The 17,736-nt window shown below is 42.8% G+C and overlaps 1 protein-coding gene across 5 annotated transcripts in view; it reads right to left on the bottom strand.

Annotated features, from left to right (window-relative positions):
- meis2a (Meis homeobox 2a) overlaps positions 1-17,736 on the bottom strand; it is a 198,431-nt gene that overhangs the window by 63,599 nt on the left and 117,096 nt on the right. For 3 of the 5 annotated variants that reach the window (XM_074692248.1, XM_074692253.1, XM_074692250.1), the window contains 6 exons: positions 11,664-12,509; positions 10,953-11,179; positions 9,344-9,485; positions 9,091-9,141; positions 8,653-8,703; positions 8,023-8,172 (listed from right to left, as the gene is read on the bottom strand). In XM_074692248.1, the coding sequence (XP_074548349.1) occupies positions 8,023-8,172; positions 8,653-8,703; positions 9,091-9,141; positions 9,344-9,485; positions 10,953-11,179; positions 11,664-11,675 (633 nt within the window). In that variant the 5' untranslated portion in view covers positions 11,676-12,509. Of the gene's footprint in view, positions 1-8,022; positions 8,173-8,652; positions 8,704-9,090; positions 9,142-9,343; positions 9,486-10,952; positions 11,180-11,376; positions 11,553-11,663; positions 12,510-17,736 lie in introns of those variants that run through there. The other 2 variants (XM_074692249.1, XM_074692254.1) reach the window with 2 other exon arrangements.

Raw genomic sequence — 17,736 nt, 5'->3', positions numbered from 1 at the left:
TGTACAGTCTGTGAGGGTCCTTGGCCTTTTGACAATCAGTGATGCCATTAAAATCACAAATGACTTGAAAGAGAAGCTCTGAAGCAGCTGGCAATAAGTCAAAACACTGTAATCAAAGAGTTTCATTAATGCATGAGAGCAAAGGCAGCTCTGTTAATGTGGCGTTTGATTTCCAGCGCCGCGAGTGGAGCACTTGTGAGTAATTGTCCAAACACACATGGCAGCGCCCGGTGGAGTTCGTTTATACCGTAACCAATCGAGACTTCCGTGTCAAGTGAGAAATATAGAGGTAAAAAGTCCAAACACACCACAGCCGCCATTAATCATTACCACTGTCAGAAATGAAAATAAGATATGACAGTGATTCTCCAGCTAATCTGCCAAAAAAAGAGCACACGCCCACTTTGGAATACACACACGCCCACAGAGAGCTTGCAGAAATACACTTACGCACACAAGTTAATGACATAATAGAGCAAGAAGAATAAACACACATGCACACACACTCACTTTTATATATACAAACACATGCTGAAAGAAAGTGTTAAATCTCCGCTGGCTAACTTCAAAGAAATGTCCATAAACAAATTCATAGCTTTTAAGGCCTCTTTTCTTTTTCCTCCACTCTCATGTCAGCTCATTTTCTCTCTTTCTCCTCTTCCCTCTTTCTTTCCTGGTCATTCCCTGTGTGCCCCGCCGCTGCTGCAGCACACAGGGAAACAGGATTTTCTACTGTACAGGAAAGGCTTTATCAGTGCCACATGAAGGCAGGCTAGAGGTGGAATTTCCTCCGCCATTCAGGCGAAAGAAGGACAGAGTGATCACGTCATTTACTACACTTGCCCCCACAAACACAGATTCAGTACGCCTCTTGCACAGTTGATAGAGCTCCATAGTTTGGAAAAGTCAAACTAGTCTTTCTCAATTTAACCTGTCACCTGAGCACGATGACAAAATGCTGGCTAACGTAAGCTCGACGTTGTCTGGGGGCCCCCGAGTGAAGCAGCCCCTTGAGCAGATCCCAAGCCAAACAAACACAGGCCTGCACCAAGGCTTCCCACAAACCTCAGCCCACTTCTCAGTTCCCGCTATGGGTTTTTTTTCTCCCTCAAACACATATAAACACATATACATCCATACAAAAGCAGAAGGAAAATGTACACGCCACAGAATATTCCAAGAAAGAGGACGTTTTTTACCATTTTGTTTAACTTTGTAGCAGTTCCTGGTGGAGTTCTGTTCCCTGAGCTCTGCCTGTAAGGAGCCTGCCTGCCTGTGGAGTGAGCTGTACTGGTGGAGGACAGACAGGATAGAGCCCGGAGACTCGTGGAGGTTTGCAGGGAAACGGAGGCTATAAGACAAGCGGCTGCCGAGCTCCCCTGGGTGCTCAGTCCTGATGTGCTGCTGCTCGTTCTGCTGCGGAGGCGAAGCTGCTGCTCCTGCCTGTGAGCAAGGCCCTTTTATCTGCTAAGTTTTTTGGGGAAGGAGGGCTGTTTTCTCAAACAGCTCGGAGCTGAAAACAGCAGACAGAAACACACAAGGCCCTTCAGACCCTCCGCTCCACTCAAGGCCCCTCTCAGCGTCAGCTGTTTGCCGGATGGCAATCAGATAAAGAGCTTGGAGAATTACTGAGAAGAGGGGTAAGAAGACAGGGGGAACAATAGGCCGTGCGTGGGTTTGAGCCCTCCAGAACAAGCGGAGGGGAAAGTGTCCCCGCTCTGAGAGGGAGAGATGATTGTTATGTGTTCATTCTCTGTGCCAACACATGGTACACTTCATGGGAACGAGGGCTGTTGTTATAGTGATTTTTTCTGTTGCTCTCAACACAGCACGAGCTGGGTAAAATCACTAATGTGGGAAAAGCCCATCAACCATCTGAAAACAGTCTAATCCTGTCTCATATGACACAAAGAGGCACGCAAGAAAGAGAGGTAAAAAAATCCCAGACTCCCAGAGAGCGTGATGTATTTAAACAGAGCCGGGATCGTTGCTCTGAGAGGAGAAAATGACTGGGTCCTACTTCCTCAAAGTGAAACATCCACTGACAGCAAGCTGCTACACAGACCTGAAAAACTGTGCTGGCTGCTCTCACACACTCTCATGTTCTCTCTCTCTGTAACACTTGCCAGCTATGGCCACAGCATGGTTTTAATGCAACAGCTGAATCGATAGGACTTAATTTAGCTATCATTGCAGGGTAATGTGTCATTTTTAATGGCGCTTGCACTAAATTAAATTCAAAGACACCTCAGCTAATGGTGTTAAAGGGAATGATATTTTGCTGTGATTTGCTACCCTGTGGGTTTAATGGTCCTGTATGCAGGGATGTAGATAAAGCTCAGCTAGTTTGTTTCTTACAGGGCGAAAAGCACGCCGCAGCACTTTCTATGACCTAATAATATTAACACAGTGGATATGAGGCTCTGTTTTTGATGAACAATGCTTTCCTCTTTTAATACCTGGAAGTCACTTCTCATTCATAACCCCCCTCCCTCCCTTCTGCGAAACAAGACAACAAACACCACAACAAAAGCGTTAACTTTCCACGCTCAACAAGGCGACAAAAGCAACAGCCTTTCCTCCTTATGAATTATTTAGTGCATCTCTCTGAGCATCAACAGACACCGCACGGCGCAACACAAACACTCACAACCATTTTGTCGCAACCCTCGTGGGTGTGATAAAGTTCAAACAAGTTCTGGAGGGGGGGGGCATGTCACCCAAATAGTCTTCAACCTACACGAGAAAAACCCTCGCAAGAAGAAGAGGAAGGAGAAGAGGATGAAATTTTAAAAAAAAGGCTTCTAGCTCATGTGATTATTCCCCAAAGCTGGGCATAATTAGGAGTCAAACATGGTTCACTCCATGCTCTTCACTAATTGTGTTAAAGAGCAGTGTTACCAGGAGGAGAACGCCAGCGAAAACACACACACACACACATACATCCATGTGCAGGCAGAGGATGCACACACACAAACACAAAAGGACTGGATGGAGAATAAGATACAAAAGAAGCGTGGTCTCCAGGGGCAGCGTTTTCTATTTGCCGGGGTTAGCGACTGGCAGCTGATAATACAAGCTGTAATTAATATAAAAGCAGGAGACAATATGGGGAGGAAGGCTTGTAGTGGATCAGGGCCACAGGAGAGCAGGAGAATGCTGCTCCTTCGTCCCCTGTTTCTCATTTACAAACACCTGCCTGGCACAGTCTCCCTCCCCACCTTGTGCTCTGCCTACATCCCTAGGAATCTCAAAATAAAATTGATTTAGCAGCATCATTGAATTTCCCTCAAATTCCCCTGGAAGCTGGAGGAAAAAGTGGAAGAAATCTGCTGGTGAGGAGGCAGGCTGGAACGGCTGGCCTTGCGTATACAGTATGTGTGTGTGAGCTCGTGTGTGTGTCGCACAGAATCGCTGACACGCCAGAAAACAACGCAAGGCCGTAAATCATAAAGCTGACATTTCAAGACACATCTTGCCACATGGTATAAACAGCAGGAAAAAAAACTCCTTACACATTTTCTATTGGCTTGAGCTCGTAATTATATACAGCCGCTTTAGAAAAGTGTAGGTGCACTTCTATTGAACGTGAAAGTGTTTACAACACCCTCAATTACTCAGAATCTAAAGAGTGTTTGATTTAACAGCTAATAACTCACAGAAGCATGTTTTAACAGACTTTACTGACTTTTATGTTGCAGTAAATGTCTGATAACGTGCAAAAACTGATTTCACTTTAGCAAAACAGGTTGAATATTTAAAAAAATGAAAACATGCGCTTTCAGGTCCACTCAGCAGTATCTATTTCTGCCTCTTTACAAGTTTGATGCAGTCAAATACTTTTTTTTATGATGCCTATAATGATGGTTTTCCTCTTAGCGCTGTCACAAAGGTGTCAATTTAATGATACGGTGGAAGCAAGGAGGACATAGTTTAAGAAGGTGTGTAGGCTGCATCATAAGAGGTGTTTGAAAACATACAATACATGAAAACAACTTTCAGCGTAATGTGGTGATGTAACTCCTCATTCAAGGTTGACCTCAAGAGCACCATAAATCTGAGCTGACACACTTATAAGACAACAGTAATGACGAGGAAACGTGACTGACTTTGTAAAGGTGGATTTTTTTTGGCAGAGCTGTTGCAATAATTCAAAGATTAAAATGTGTGTTTTTTGTAATTTAGGAAAGAATAAGTGCCTGTGGTAGCTCTAAAGCTCAGATCTTCAGGTTTTCATTGCAAACACTGGGAGCAAATGTGCTCTTAAAGGGAGCAGAGTGTGAGAAATGCAACAAGTGAGCCTAGCCTAGCCACAGTGGCTGTGATTAGATATGCCTGCCAACAGGGCCCTGCCTCTGAACACTAATCAAATAGGAAATGTTAGGCTAGACATCCCACCATCACAAAACAATTGTGTGGAACACACAGAGTGGCTCGAGTCAGAATTACTCTTTTTTTTTCATGGAAAAGGAGAGATCCAAACATACTCAGTCCCCGAGGAGAACAGAGCTAGTTGAATTAGAACACCTCCAAAACGGAGAAATTCCACGCTTCAGCAGGCCGGCTCGGCCCGAGGGCTCGCTGTCCACAGGCAGAGGGCTCACTGAGCGAGTGTGTGTGTGTGGTTGTGTGTGTGTGTGTGTGTATCCAGGCCATGCAAAGTGACGTGCAGAGACGGGACATTACTGGGTACCCGTCTCCTCTGATACACACTAAATCACAGCATGGGCAAAACATGAACTATTGCATTACTTGGCCTGAACCTGTGACATCACTGCGTCTGACCAATAGTCTCCAGCACAGAGAATCAAATGTAAACACAGCGAGCTTTCCCCCTCCTCCTTTTCTTTCGTTTTCTTTTTTTTCTCGCCTTTCCAGCCATGCAGAGGTAAGATAAGCTACTCTACGGGAACTCCTATCACTCCCCGAGGAAGCCTCTCCAAAACAAACCTGCAAACCCTGCACACTTTTCTGCAAAACAAATCTGAAAGTGTGCAGAAATGCAAAGGCAGTTTTCAAAAGCGTAATGCATATGCATGGAGGGAATGAAAAGCCCTGTGCTAATATGTAAGCTGGAGTGAAGAATAGCAGGAGAAGACACAAAGGCTAATTCATTAGAACAGATAATATTCAGACACTGTTAATTCTATTTGCCTCTCTAATTGGATGTAGCACAGAAGAGACAGAAATTTTATTCATTAATTAAAAGACAAGAGAGAAAAGCATTGACAGCACACACAGTGTAGCAACCGTTTACAAATCCACACCACTCTGTGTGTGTGTGTCGTGTGTGTTTTAGCCCCTCCATCACCCTCCATGTTAAATACATCTTTTTTTCCTCCCTGTTCCTTTAATTTGGATGGGGTAATCAGAGGAGGGGCGATGAGCTAGGAAGACATGGGTGGGCTACATGGTGAGATAGTCACCGCAAGCTAAGAAGAAGAAAAAAAAAATCAACAGTGTCAGCAAGGACTCATCCTGCTCTCTCTATAACATAATCCAATCATCTCTGAGACAATGCTGCATTCAAGTGTAAATAAAACAGCGCGTATTATGCTCCCACATCAGGTATGAAGAGGAGGGAAAGAGGTTTAAAAAAGGAAGAAAACACACACTTTCGAACACACACACACACACACACACACACACAAATGCATATATATTTATATAGAAAGAGGCTCAGTGGGCCACCTCCTCCAGTGAAGAGCCTCATCATCTTCAGAAAAACCAACTTTCTCCAAATGAGATGTAGCCCAGGGCTATATATTAAAAATGCATATCAAAGCAAAGAAAAGTGGACGTGAGAGAGTCTAACTAAATAAATTAGCATATCTAACTATCAAACCGCCTTCCTTTCCTCAATGGGGAAGCGAGGACAGAGATGAATAATGAAAAAAAAGAACCAAACACAAATGAATAAATGTCATAAATAAATCCACACAAGTAGGACAAAAATTGCTTTCAATCCAGCGACACAGTTATGCAGCCAAGTACATTTTTCTGCATTGTTCTGGGTATTCAAAGCCCATTTTAGGCATGAAGAGCTGGACTCCTTTCAATTAGACATGGAAATTACTGCTGGAGAAGTTAACTGTTTAATTCCTTGCTTGAAGACACATCAGCAGTTGTGCTTTTTTTGCACATGCAAAGTGATTAAAAACTGCACTTATGACGGTTTGTTTTGTTTTGATTGGACTATATCAAAAAGCAAGGGTGGTGTGTGTTTGCATTTCATGCAGCCATTATTAAAATCACCTCACAGCTCAGGTCTACGAACAAGGAAGGAGGAAAAATCAGAGCAGCGTTGAGCTATAATAAAAAGTTCATTGGTGCCACAGCGGTGAAATAAATCCCTCAAAAGTTAAAAACCTAATGAGGTGGTCAGTCCAAATGACTCCAAGATGAATGGCTTGTCACGCAGCCTTCTTTGTTTATTGCTGCTCCTGATTTGCTTTATTGGCACTTCTAATTTACTAATTATCAAAATATTTCTCACAAGCTTGGACCGGTGACAGAGCTGCTGTCTGAGCAGTGAAGGCACCACTGGAAACCGGCCTGAGCATCCACCATCTGCCATGAAACTAAACAGGCTAGTTTATCTAATCTCTGCAATATAAACAACAGCATGCCTCATTTCTACACTTGTGTTGGAGGAGGACCACAATATTGCACCGTTTCCCAAACCAACATCGTCATCCACGCAGTGAGTTGTGTTTTAATTCAGCCTGTGCAGCGCGCCGCGTCGACCTGTGGACGCGCCGGGCTTTCAAAAAGGGGGGAATCGACCGCTGTTAGGCCGATGGCCAGAGCCAACAGATGCAGCGTGGTGACTTTGCATAACACTTAAATCTGCTTTAATTCCTAATAGGCTTGGCCTTGTGCTGCACTGATATTAACCAGTCACTTTGTTGCAATAGCCCGCGTTTTTTCCTCTCCTTACTCCACCAAAACATTAGCTTTGTCACAGGCATGCAAGACGTAATACTTCACAGATATCAAGTCAATAACACACTGTCAGCACGATCCATGCAGCGGGGGGAGAATCTGTGTTTATTACACCGAAAATGCACCGATTTAAAACCAGGGAATCGATCTTCAAATTTAAAGCTACTGTACTTCAGGTGCATATAATTGAATTCAGCATTATGGAGCCTCCAGCCATAAAATGGGGGGTGGTGGGGGGCAAAGCAGAGCAGAGGGGAAAGAGCCACTGCAGCGCAAGAAACCACACGGTAGATCAATACGAAACAATTAAACACATTAACATCAACAGCAATGGAAGGCCTCCAGACGAACCATCATGTGCCTCATGAACTTGACATTGATGCTAAGCCTTTAGCTCTGAGATCTGTTTCAATAGGCTACCACTTTCTCCACCTCTGCAGCGAAAAAGAGAATCCACAGCTTTACGCACAGGCCCCAGCCAGCTCCCACAGCCCCCAAAAATATAAAGAAAGACCCTTTCTTTTTTTAAATATTAGCCTACAGCTAAAGCTTAGCGCTGATACCCTGCTTTAACGTTAAACCTGCGTAACAGATAATTGTCTCACGTCTCCTTTTTTATATTTCTTGCAGCGTGCAACTCTCCAGAACGCACGGCGGCGATTTACGCACGCGCGCACCCTCCAATACACACAGAGACCTCGTAGCATGCAGGGGCGCATTATGCACACATGACTGGCTCTAATCAAAAGACTAAAACAATAACTCAGTCTATTGTATCACATCTTGCTTTTGACCTTAGACCATCGATCGGCTGATTTTCCTTGCAGAACAGAGCATGCTTTATTTACTGATGGCACAGCACAGCCCAGCAGGGTCACACACACACATACACACACACACACTGAGGCACAAAAAGTTGGCAAAATAAAGCAAATGTTATTGTTCAGAAACTGCCCATAATTCTTTTTTAACATCTCAAAAATTATAAATGCTCTGCTTGGTTGCAGACACAGACAAAACCAGCACACACACATAACACACTCGCATCCAGAATATAATAAAGCCTCTGTTACTTACGTGATCTGCAAGGTTAGTCGACGATCCCGAGAGTTCTTCGTGATCTGATTTTGAGCTGCCATCCCGTTCGTCAATAACTAGATCTATTGGCATTTTTCCTTTCAAACAACTGATGTACCGGTGGCAAAAATTGTCGCAGAGCTCGTGCACCTAGAAAAAAAAGAGGGGGAAAGAAAAGGATAAGGGAAAAGCTTCAGCCAAGTCCAAGAATAACTCCAATTAAGGGGGGCATTATCGGCGGCGAGGAAACAATAGTGAAATTGTTGCAGTGCTTATTATTCTCCAGAGACTGGAGCAACAAGTTGAAGGACAAAAAAACAAACAGCATGCCGTAAGCTGGGGGAATAATGAGCAGCTGAAACCAAATCTGCGGATCGATAACAATGTGCAAACTGAGCAAGAGGCTCTAACACGTTTTATCAATGGTCACAGAATTAGTTGGCCAAATAAAAGAGCAGGGGTTGTCAAAATGAAACACTCCTTGCAAAAGCATGCACGATTATTTTTAAGGAAGCTGATGAAAACTTTTCTGCACAGCAAAAACAAAAAAACAAAAAACAAAATGCAGGTGCACATTTAATAATTTCTTTCAAATCCAAGTGCAGGTGGCGCCATGCATAAGATAGTTACCTTTTCTAATTCCAAGAGGTGAAACCGTAATACTTGTATGGCTTGTATCATCTGGGAAAAAATGAGCAAAAAAGCAGCGTTAACTCACAAAGATGACAAAATAATTCGTGTTACTGTAGAGAGAAGATTCATAACACAGTAAGGTGCTGAGGAGGTTTTTAAGTCCCCCCCAAAAAAGCTGCATTTCATGTCTCACACACTGGTCAGCTGGGTCAGTGTGATGGGACAGACATGCACAATGACAGCGGCTAATGCGGTCACACAGCCTCACTCCAGAGCTGATCTGACATCTCTGCGGAAGTTTAAATCATATGTTCACTTCTTTTCTGTGTGATGCTGCTGCGAGTATCATCCAAAACAAAGCAGAGAGTGACCGCACAAAGCGGCGGCTATTACTGCGAGACGCAGAGGTCAGGGTGTGTGTATGTGTGTGCTTACCAAATTGTCCAACTCTGGATTTGATGAAAATAAAGGTTTTTCTGCTCGGACCTAAAATAAGACAGCAAATTTCAAAGTTAGTTTGGGGTGAAATGTGTTTCTGGTGAGATAAAAATGAGTCTAAAATTGGGAAAACTTCACAGATTATTCTTTTATCATGTCAGGAGAAAGTTTCATCCAACAGGAGAATTATTCTGAGTGTCATTACGCAGCAACAACACAGATATTTTTAAGACATATTTTCTAGATGAACCTGTTTGGCAAAGACTGCAATGTCCTCATTGAAGGAGTCTGAGGAGCAGACATCGCCTCCTGCTACGCCGGGCTCCCTCGGAGTACACGTCGCCAACTCGCACTTCTCAAAAACCAGCGCGAGCAGTGGGAATAAAGGGTGACTGCAAGAGGGGAAACACAGCCTGAGTACAAGCAGCACACCGGCTCCACATGCACACTGCAAGAAATGTCAAAACAGCCTGCAGATGTTCCATTTACGTGTTCTGAAACTGTCACATTTCTCGGAGAAATAAAAAGTAAAACGCAATCGGGTGAGATGTTTTTTTTTATGTTTGGCAACCTGTGATTTTTTTTTCTTTACAGCGATCCAGCGTAGAAAAATTAAACACAGACAGCAACTAAGGCTACATTCCTTCATTAAACATCACAGTTTTTATAAGCAGGTCTCCACATGCGTAAATACTCATCCGGAATATATTTCTCTAAGTTTAAGAGTCATACAGATAAAACTCTTTGAGCCTGACATTTCTTATAGTACAAACCAAAAACGACTAAGACGTCGATAAAATTGCAAAAAGCACACACACACTGCAGGAGGATGTGAGATTTGAGAAAAATAATTATGTTTGGGGTAAAGACAGTTTAAAGCAATAAAATGATTTTGCAAAGCGGAGCTGCAGACGCAGAGAAACATCAAGACTTTTAATTTTCACCTTACAGTAAAAGCTAAATATTTACATTTAAAAAATGAGTTCAACCTCCATCAAATCACGACACAGCCACTCATTAAATTTGTGTGTTCAAAAACAAAATTATTCACTTTCACAGAAAAGTGCGTTTTCCAAAGCAGAGGTCCCGTTTTGTTTCTATCAGTGAGACTTTACACTACATTAAAATTAACTCTTCCGAGCACATGAGAACAGCGTAAGAGATGAAGGGGATTTACTCTGCTCTACATCCCAGATTATAATGATACACTGTGGATTATAACACTTTCCGTCAACGTGCGTAACCGAGGAATATCCGTAAACATTTTTTGAAGTCTGTAAACTATCAGAAGAAGTAATCAAAGAGATTTGTCAGAGAAGAATCTGATAAAAGTATTTAAAAAGGAGTCTAAAGACTTGCTGTATGTCTTTACGCGTTCTGTTAGGGTGAAAACAAAATTGAAACTGCTCTGAGATATTTTTGCAGGCAACAAAAACGCAGTTTAAATGACTTTAGGCTGTTTTAAAGTAAACTGATAATAGTAGACAGTTACATTTAAGAATTCTACACGAGATGGAAGAGTTGCAATAGTGTTAGAAATAGTTTTTAATATATTCTCGCTCAGTTTGGGACCATCGAGCTTCCATATTATTTTATAGCTTGTGTTTCAGCTCTCGAGGCTTCCTCTTACTTACTGCAGGCTTGTCGATGCCTCCTACAAAGCGTCTAAAATTACACATCAACAAAACTCCCCCTGACCAACAATAGAGTCCTAAAATTGCGGTCAATCCTGCACAAAACACAGTTTGAATTTTGTGGTGGGAGAAGAACTCCGGGAGCACAAAGTTTGAGAAAAGCTGAAAAAGTTGGAAAAATAAAAGAAAAGAGTTGCACGCGGACTCGGCTCTTGCAAAGCTTACCCATAAATTTGATCTTTATCCCTCTTTAAAACGTCGTTGACAGCGGAGCCCATGCTAGTGGGCATAACGTTTGGGTGCGGAGCATGGGCTCCGTAGTGCTGGCTGGTGTGCAGCGGCGGTCCGTGGTTCAGGTGGTGGACCTGGGGAAGCGGCCGGGGAGCGTGCGGGTCTCCGTACATCGACGCCGTGACTCCGTCCATCCCACCGTAATGGGCCAGCTCATCGTACTGGGAATAAAAAAATGAGAGGAGAAGTCAGCGGGCTGTCCGGTTACTGTTTAAACAAATGTGAAAATCTCAAAAAGCATGCCGTGTGATTTTGAATACACGCAAAGTAGGAACTAATGAGCTGCTGCTGTGAAAAAGCGCTGCAGCCACGGCAAAAAAGTGTCATCTTTACAGCCTGAGAAACTGTTTCTTATTACCAAAAACATCATAAGTTTGCTGCTCCTCGATGGAGAGTTTTGTGGTGAAAAAGAGCGAATTAGTTCGGAGTCTCTTGTGAAACTGCTCCACGAGTGTTGTGGAGTGTGAGGGTAAAAGCAGAGGCTGTCACTCTGCTTGAGAAGCAAAGCGCTGCAAAAATGTCAAATACAGCCGCTTTGATAGGAATACTTTGTAAATTTGCCACCAGCCGACAAGAGGTTATCGATACGAGGGCCTCCCTACAGTGGATTTGAAACAGGTAAAGTGGAGGAGATTTAAAACCTACCCTTTGCGCCATCAGGCTGCGCTCCAATAAACTCCTGAATCTGTCGTATATTTAATATCCCAGTCCCGGTTAGAAAGTGATTTAGTGGCAAGATTCCGTTTTCAACCAACTTTGCGACTTCTCCTATTCGCCAGTGTGGTTCAGTTGAAACCGTAGCATCAGGGACTTTTGCAATTTTTCTTGTTTTCCCTCTTTTCCTCGCCAAAAAAGAAAAAAATGCGCCAAAGTGAAGGTTACAATCGGCCCATCAACAACCTGCATGTAACTAAACTGTCGTGTCTCATGGCTTTTTGCCACTCCAGCTGTCAATCAAAGCCAGAGGTTGTCAAGGTAATGAATGAATGACGGTTGGTGATGATGTTCAAGAGAAGGACGAATCTTTTTAGTCCGTTTTCATCCGGCAAGTCCGCGTCTCCTTTAATGCCTCCAGATCGCTATCTTGTTTTATTATCACTGCAAAAGAAGGAGAAAAAAGCAGAAGAAATTAAGAGATTGCGATTCGGATCTCTCCTCTCTTTCCCCCGTAGGTATTTCGTCTATCTGGCGAAACTGAGATGAGTGAGTGTCAGCGAGTGTTGGCAGGTTGGCTGCTAGCTTGCTTATAGAAACAGAGTCAGTTCGCGGCGCTGAGCGGTGGGCGAATGAAATGACGGATCCCGGAAGTAGTGGTGGCCATAGCCAGTCCTACAGCAGCTCCAGAAAAGAGAGAGGAGAGACCAAATCTTGTGATATGCAGAGTATATGCGAGGCGCAGGGACGGCTTCAACTCCACACTGGGGGTAAAAGGCAAAGCAACACAGCTCCAACTCCCACCCAATTCCTTCTTTTTGTGCGCCGAGGAGAGTCCTAAAAGAAAAAAGCAGAAAGAGTTGAATGAGGGAGGTTTAGCAGCGCGGACACTTCGGCTGCAAATCCACTGAGTAAAAACAAACACATCACGGAGTAAATTTAACTACATGAGTCATAATTTAGAGCAAAAATGCTCTTTTTATGCAGATTTACGCAGGAGGCACCCACATTTTTACGCATATAAACATCATCTTAAACTTACAGGAAAGCATCTTTTGCGGAAACTATCAGGACATGTGATGATTTTTGTGTTTGATATTTGAATATAACGCTTACTTGTTATCTGTTATACACCAGAATACAGAATATCTCAGCGCAACCCCCCTAATCTTGCAGCTAATCAATGCGCTTCTCTTTTTTTTTTTAAGCTAATTAAACCCCACGCTGCACCCCTCCAAACCAAGAATGAACTTTTCCAAAGAAGGAAAAAAGCTTTTGTGGAGATTTTTTTTTGTACATTTCTGTCGTCCAATCCCCTTTCTTGATAGAAATCCGTGCCTTACCTCAGAGTAGTCAATTATCAAAGCTCCCCAAGATCATCAATCATGTGAGGAGATTGAAGTTTAGAGGAGGAGCAACAACGCTCCGGCCATCGATTGCACTGAAGCCCCCTTTTGGAGCCTGCATGGGCACTTTTACGCACAAAACAGAAGCAGGCCATCCATCCCCTTTAATATTTGGCTTCATCAATGCTAATATGGCATCATGGCTGTATTGATGGCTATTCACATAATGCTATTTTTTGAAAGAGGGAAATTAATTATTCACAGGTTAGGATTAAGGTAGACACGCTCAGGGAGGGAGAGAGGGGCTGTGGCTACTGTTGGAGGGTCAATAAACTCTCCCAACAAACAAAAAGCCAAACAGAGTTGTCAGGGGGTCGATTAGAGAAATTTCAGGAGGTTTTTTTTAAAGGGGAAAAGATTTAATAAATGAAAGCCTGACAACAGTTATGTTTGTTGGCATAAAGGGGGGTGGGAAGTGTGGGACTGCAGGGTTTGACAAACGGCTGTGTGGACATTTCAACGTGCAATACCCCGGGAAGGAGCTGCAGAGCTGTGCGCACAGAGCCCAGGCATCCACCGTCTCCAAGTCTCTCTCTGTCTCTTTTTTCAACACTCTGTAAACACTGCAGCCTCTGCTTTTGAAGACTCATATTTTCATAAGCTAAATACTATCGTTCACATTGATTTGTGCGCTAACGCTTGACTTTTTTTCTCCCATCCTCCTCATATGGACAAGAACGGTAAGTAAGCTTATGCTGTATATATTTACACCGCTTTGTTGGGGACACGCGCGTGCCTTCACGGCGCAGGAAAGACGGGAAAGTTTTGAATCTGGCATGTGCAGGATACTTCTTATATGCGTGTTTGATCTCTCGCCAAAGCGCACCCTGCATCCGAGAAATCCAAACGCATGAGCGATTTAAAAAAAAAAAAACATACGTCCAAATCTTGAGATATGCCGCTTTTTTCCTGCACATTAATCGTAAAAATATGTGATCTGCCCCCGAGGAGAGTGATGTAAACACCCGAAGAGCGTGTGAAAATAGCGGAGGCTAATTACGCGTGTCCAATGCACGGCTCCACAGAAACCTTCCCTATAAAACTTCCACTAACGACGTGAAATTTTAAACTCCTCTTTGTGAACTATTTATTTGAGCAATTAATGGGCAGCTATAAACACGGGACATCATCATTAAGCATATTTAAGTTGATCTCGCTTTTGTGACAGCATGGCACAAGTTGGTGTTTAATTTTCTCATTTTATTTTTTAATAGGTGATTAAAATTAATTCGCCTCCACAAGCAAGAAAACTCCGTGAGGACACCTATCTCTCACAATGACACGATTTAAAATCTCACAGTGGCGTTCACTTTCCCAACATTTTCAGGTGAACACAAAACTCTTATAAAGAAGAAGAAAAAAAAATCAGTGGATGGCATTAACAGGCGGTAAAATTTCATCTGCTGGTGTCAAATGGAGGTCAGTGTAGGGTTAAAGCTCTCGGTGTCCGTGTGGGACATGGCCAGCTGCGTTTGGGTTCATTAGGGGAGGGAGAGGATCCATTTCAAGGAAAACACTACTGGGACAATCAGCAGGCTAAAGATCCGCCGCATGTCACATCCTAAAGGTGCACCAGAAAACTTCCACTCACGACTCTGTTTGCTCTCTGCAGGACTCTTTCTCCTTTTACCCTGCAGGGTTTGAGCACACACGCAACACGCACACACGCACACAACACAAGCCTGTTGCTAAATATGGATGAAAAAACGCATTGTTGGTTTAATTCCCTCAAAAAGATCACTGATATGAAACGAGCTTTAAATCCTCTTAGTAACCTTAAACACTCCTGGAGAAACAATTGGCGCTCAACGGCAGGAACAAATAAAATCGCCCTAATCTTGTTTGTAACTTTGTTCTTCTTTGGCCCTCTTCAGTGGGATTGAGATTATGCAAATGAGCTGAGCTAATGTATAGAGGCGCTGAGATAAGACTGGATCATAGACTGACTGTTAGAGAGGCTTGGGGAGGAAAAACCTCGCAGCGTGTCAGGTTTAGCAAACATTTCCTCCTGAATAACAGCAATGCACTTTGAAGATGTTTCGCGCTTTAAGGAGAAAATAAAAGATAAAATTCAACACATGTACACCCGATTTAGCTCAAATGTAGCCCCAGTTTAGATTTGATTTCTTTATGATTTCTCGATAATATTCCGCCTCCTCGCGCAGAGAGCGTTACCCACGTGAACTCTTTCTGACCTCAGAGTGAAATGTGACTATAGGGTTTCAGAAAGTGGAGTGAGCAACTCAAATACTTGTAAAAGTTTCGCGACTAACTGTAAATTCTTCAGCTCCAAAGCCTCATTTTCCCCTCCACCGATTCTCAGAGTCTGGTGTCAGAAGGGGGAGGACAGAGAGGAGGAGGAGAGACTGAAAGAGAAAGAGGGGAGGCCAGCACTAAGTGTAACTGTGGCTGCTCCTCTTCATGGGCTTGTTATGGGGATAAGCGGCCGTGTAGCGACACCTGGCGGCCACGGAGGACGGAGAGCTGTGGAGCGAGCAAGAGAAGGCCAAGAAAAGAGGAAAAAAATAATAATTTAGTTTATTGACGAAAAATAGTTCCTAAAAAATATAAGTGTTTTTCAACTGTAACGAATACTTTCGACGAAATCTTTAAAATCCTGACAACACAGGGGCGTCAATGTTAAAAAATCAAAATCCTGGAAAGTTGCAGATTTTTTTTTAGTATTATTATTCAAACGTTTTATTTGTCTTTTGCAGTGGTTTGGATAAAAATTATGTTGATGCTTTTTGCAGCGGATACTGTTGCGTGATGCTGAAGAAAATGTCTGAAAATCGACCTTAAAATGTGTATCTTTTTCTTTGAATTCGTGTTGAAAAAATTAAAAACCACCCTGTAGATAAACGTTAGTTTTGTGTTGATTTGGAGCTTTAATCTGCATGTATAAACAATCGATCCAGCGTGATGAAAAAAAATAAAAATAAAAAAATAAAAAATAGAATAAATAAAGTTCAATATGTGGCATCGTTTCATGCTCCTCAAACAAACATTTTATTTTTAATTCATTAAAAAATAACATTTTAACGAGTTTTATTTGATTTACGTGTAGTTTAAAAATACACATGAACAAAAAAAAGCAGTAGGCCAAAAGTTGATTTATTTATCGCGCGAAAGAAGCTTAAAAATGCGTTCAAGTGTTAAAAAAAATTCATGTTTTGTTTTTGAAAATCAGCACGCAAAATATGTCCGCATTGATATTTATATTTACACTGTTGAAAGAACTGCTACAATTTTTTTCATATTTTTTTGAACGAATTTTAAAGCTTGGTTCGTTTTTGGTCAATGGTAAATAAAAAAAAGTAGTCCTTCCGCCGTGCCCTCGTATTCTGATCCTCTCGCCTGTGACACACTGACTGAGCAGCTCTGCTCCGAGATTAGAGCCCGTCGTTAACGCCTGTGCTGTGCGGAAACACCAAACGCTGATTTAATGAGCTTGCTTTGGGTGTTTGTCCCAGAATACCTGGTGTGCATGTGTTAGCAACGCCACACACCGTAATCCCGTGTTTCCCCCCTTTTAACACGAGCAAAGCTGGAAGGGACTCACAGCACATACCTCTGCTCTGCGCACAAATGCCCTCATGGAAGATCCGAGTGTGATTTCCTTTTTTCCCTTTTTTATTTCGCTTAGATTGAACGGGTCGGAGCCTATAAGGCCCGTATCCAGCCACATTACCACATGTAATTGAGAGAAGTTTAAGTGCAGGCCGGGAAAGCGAGGAGTTAATAGCGGTGACCCTCTTGCTGTGCCTCTGTCGCTCATCATTTATCAGGCTTAAGGGGCTTAAACAGGCAGCGCAGACCCACCTTTTATTACATATCAAACCCTCTCTCCCTTATCTACATTATAGGGAATACATGCATCGTTGCCTGTTATGCGGATTTGGAAATAGAAACATGTCCAATAAAGTCGCCCTCCTCCGCTGATCACAGGAAATATGGCTTTAGGCGCTCCGCAGACAACCCCTGCGATTTAAGCCTTTATTAAATTGTCTTAATTCCCCTCCTCTCCACTTTGAAATGAATCAAAATTTTCGCTCTTGTGTTGTTTGTCCGGTAGGGAAGCGCGGGGGAACGTGGAGTGCGGGTGTTTTTCACGGTTTCAACACGATTAGAAAAGTGAATAAAATTGCACAGAGTTGAAGCATGCAAAGGCTGAAAACGTGGAACGACGTGTCCACTTCTGAAATAAGAACCAGAGCTGAATAGACGATCTTTGCTTTAATTTCCTCCCAAACTCACTAACGCAAACTGTTTTGTTCTAGCAGCTGGTTAAAGGTGGGAGAGAAATCAATCTGCAAGAGAAGTTGAGTTGTTTTAAGCTAAGTCATTTTCTCCTTTATTTATAGCTCTTAATGAATTACATTTCCTGTTCGGAGAGGCCATAAAAGCAGCTGCAGAGGTCATTACTGTGCCTAAACATGAGGGTTTTAAGGATACTTTTTGCAGCACAAATTCATTCTTATTTCATATTTGAGTTAAAGAAAGATTGCTTTTTTTGTGCAGGGACTGTGTTTGAGTTAAACTTCAAGGCCAAGCCTCAGTTGTCTGCTGCTTTTTTCTACAAGGAGAGCTCAGTCAGTCAGGCTGAACGCAGCTGCATTCACAGGGAGTGACGGATTTTGGTATTCTGGTCACACAAC

Source organism: Halichoeres trimaculatus, unplaced genomic scaffold (genome assembly GCF_033239565.1).
Source record: "Halichoeres trimaculatus isolate MK-OKI-2021-1 unplaced genomic scaffold, fHalTri1.1 fHalTri1_scaffold_17, whole genome shotgun sequence".
In the NCBI taxonomy this organism is placed as follows: Eukaryota; Metazoa; Chordata; class Actinopteri; order Labriformes; family Labridae; genus Halichoeres; species Halichoeres trimaculatus.
Note: the sequence above shows the minus strand (reverse complement) of the source record. Positions and strands in the feature narration are given on the sequence as shown.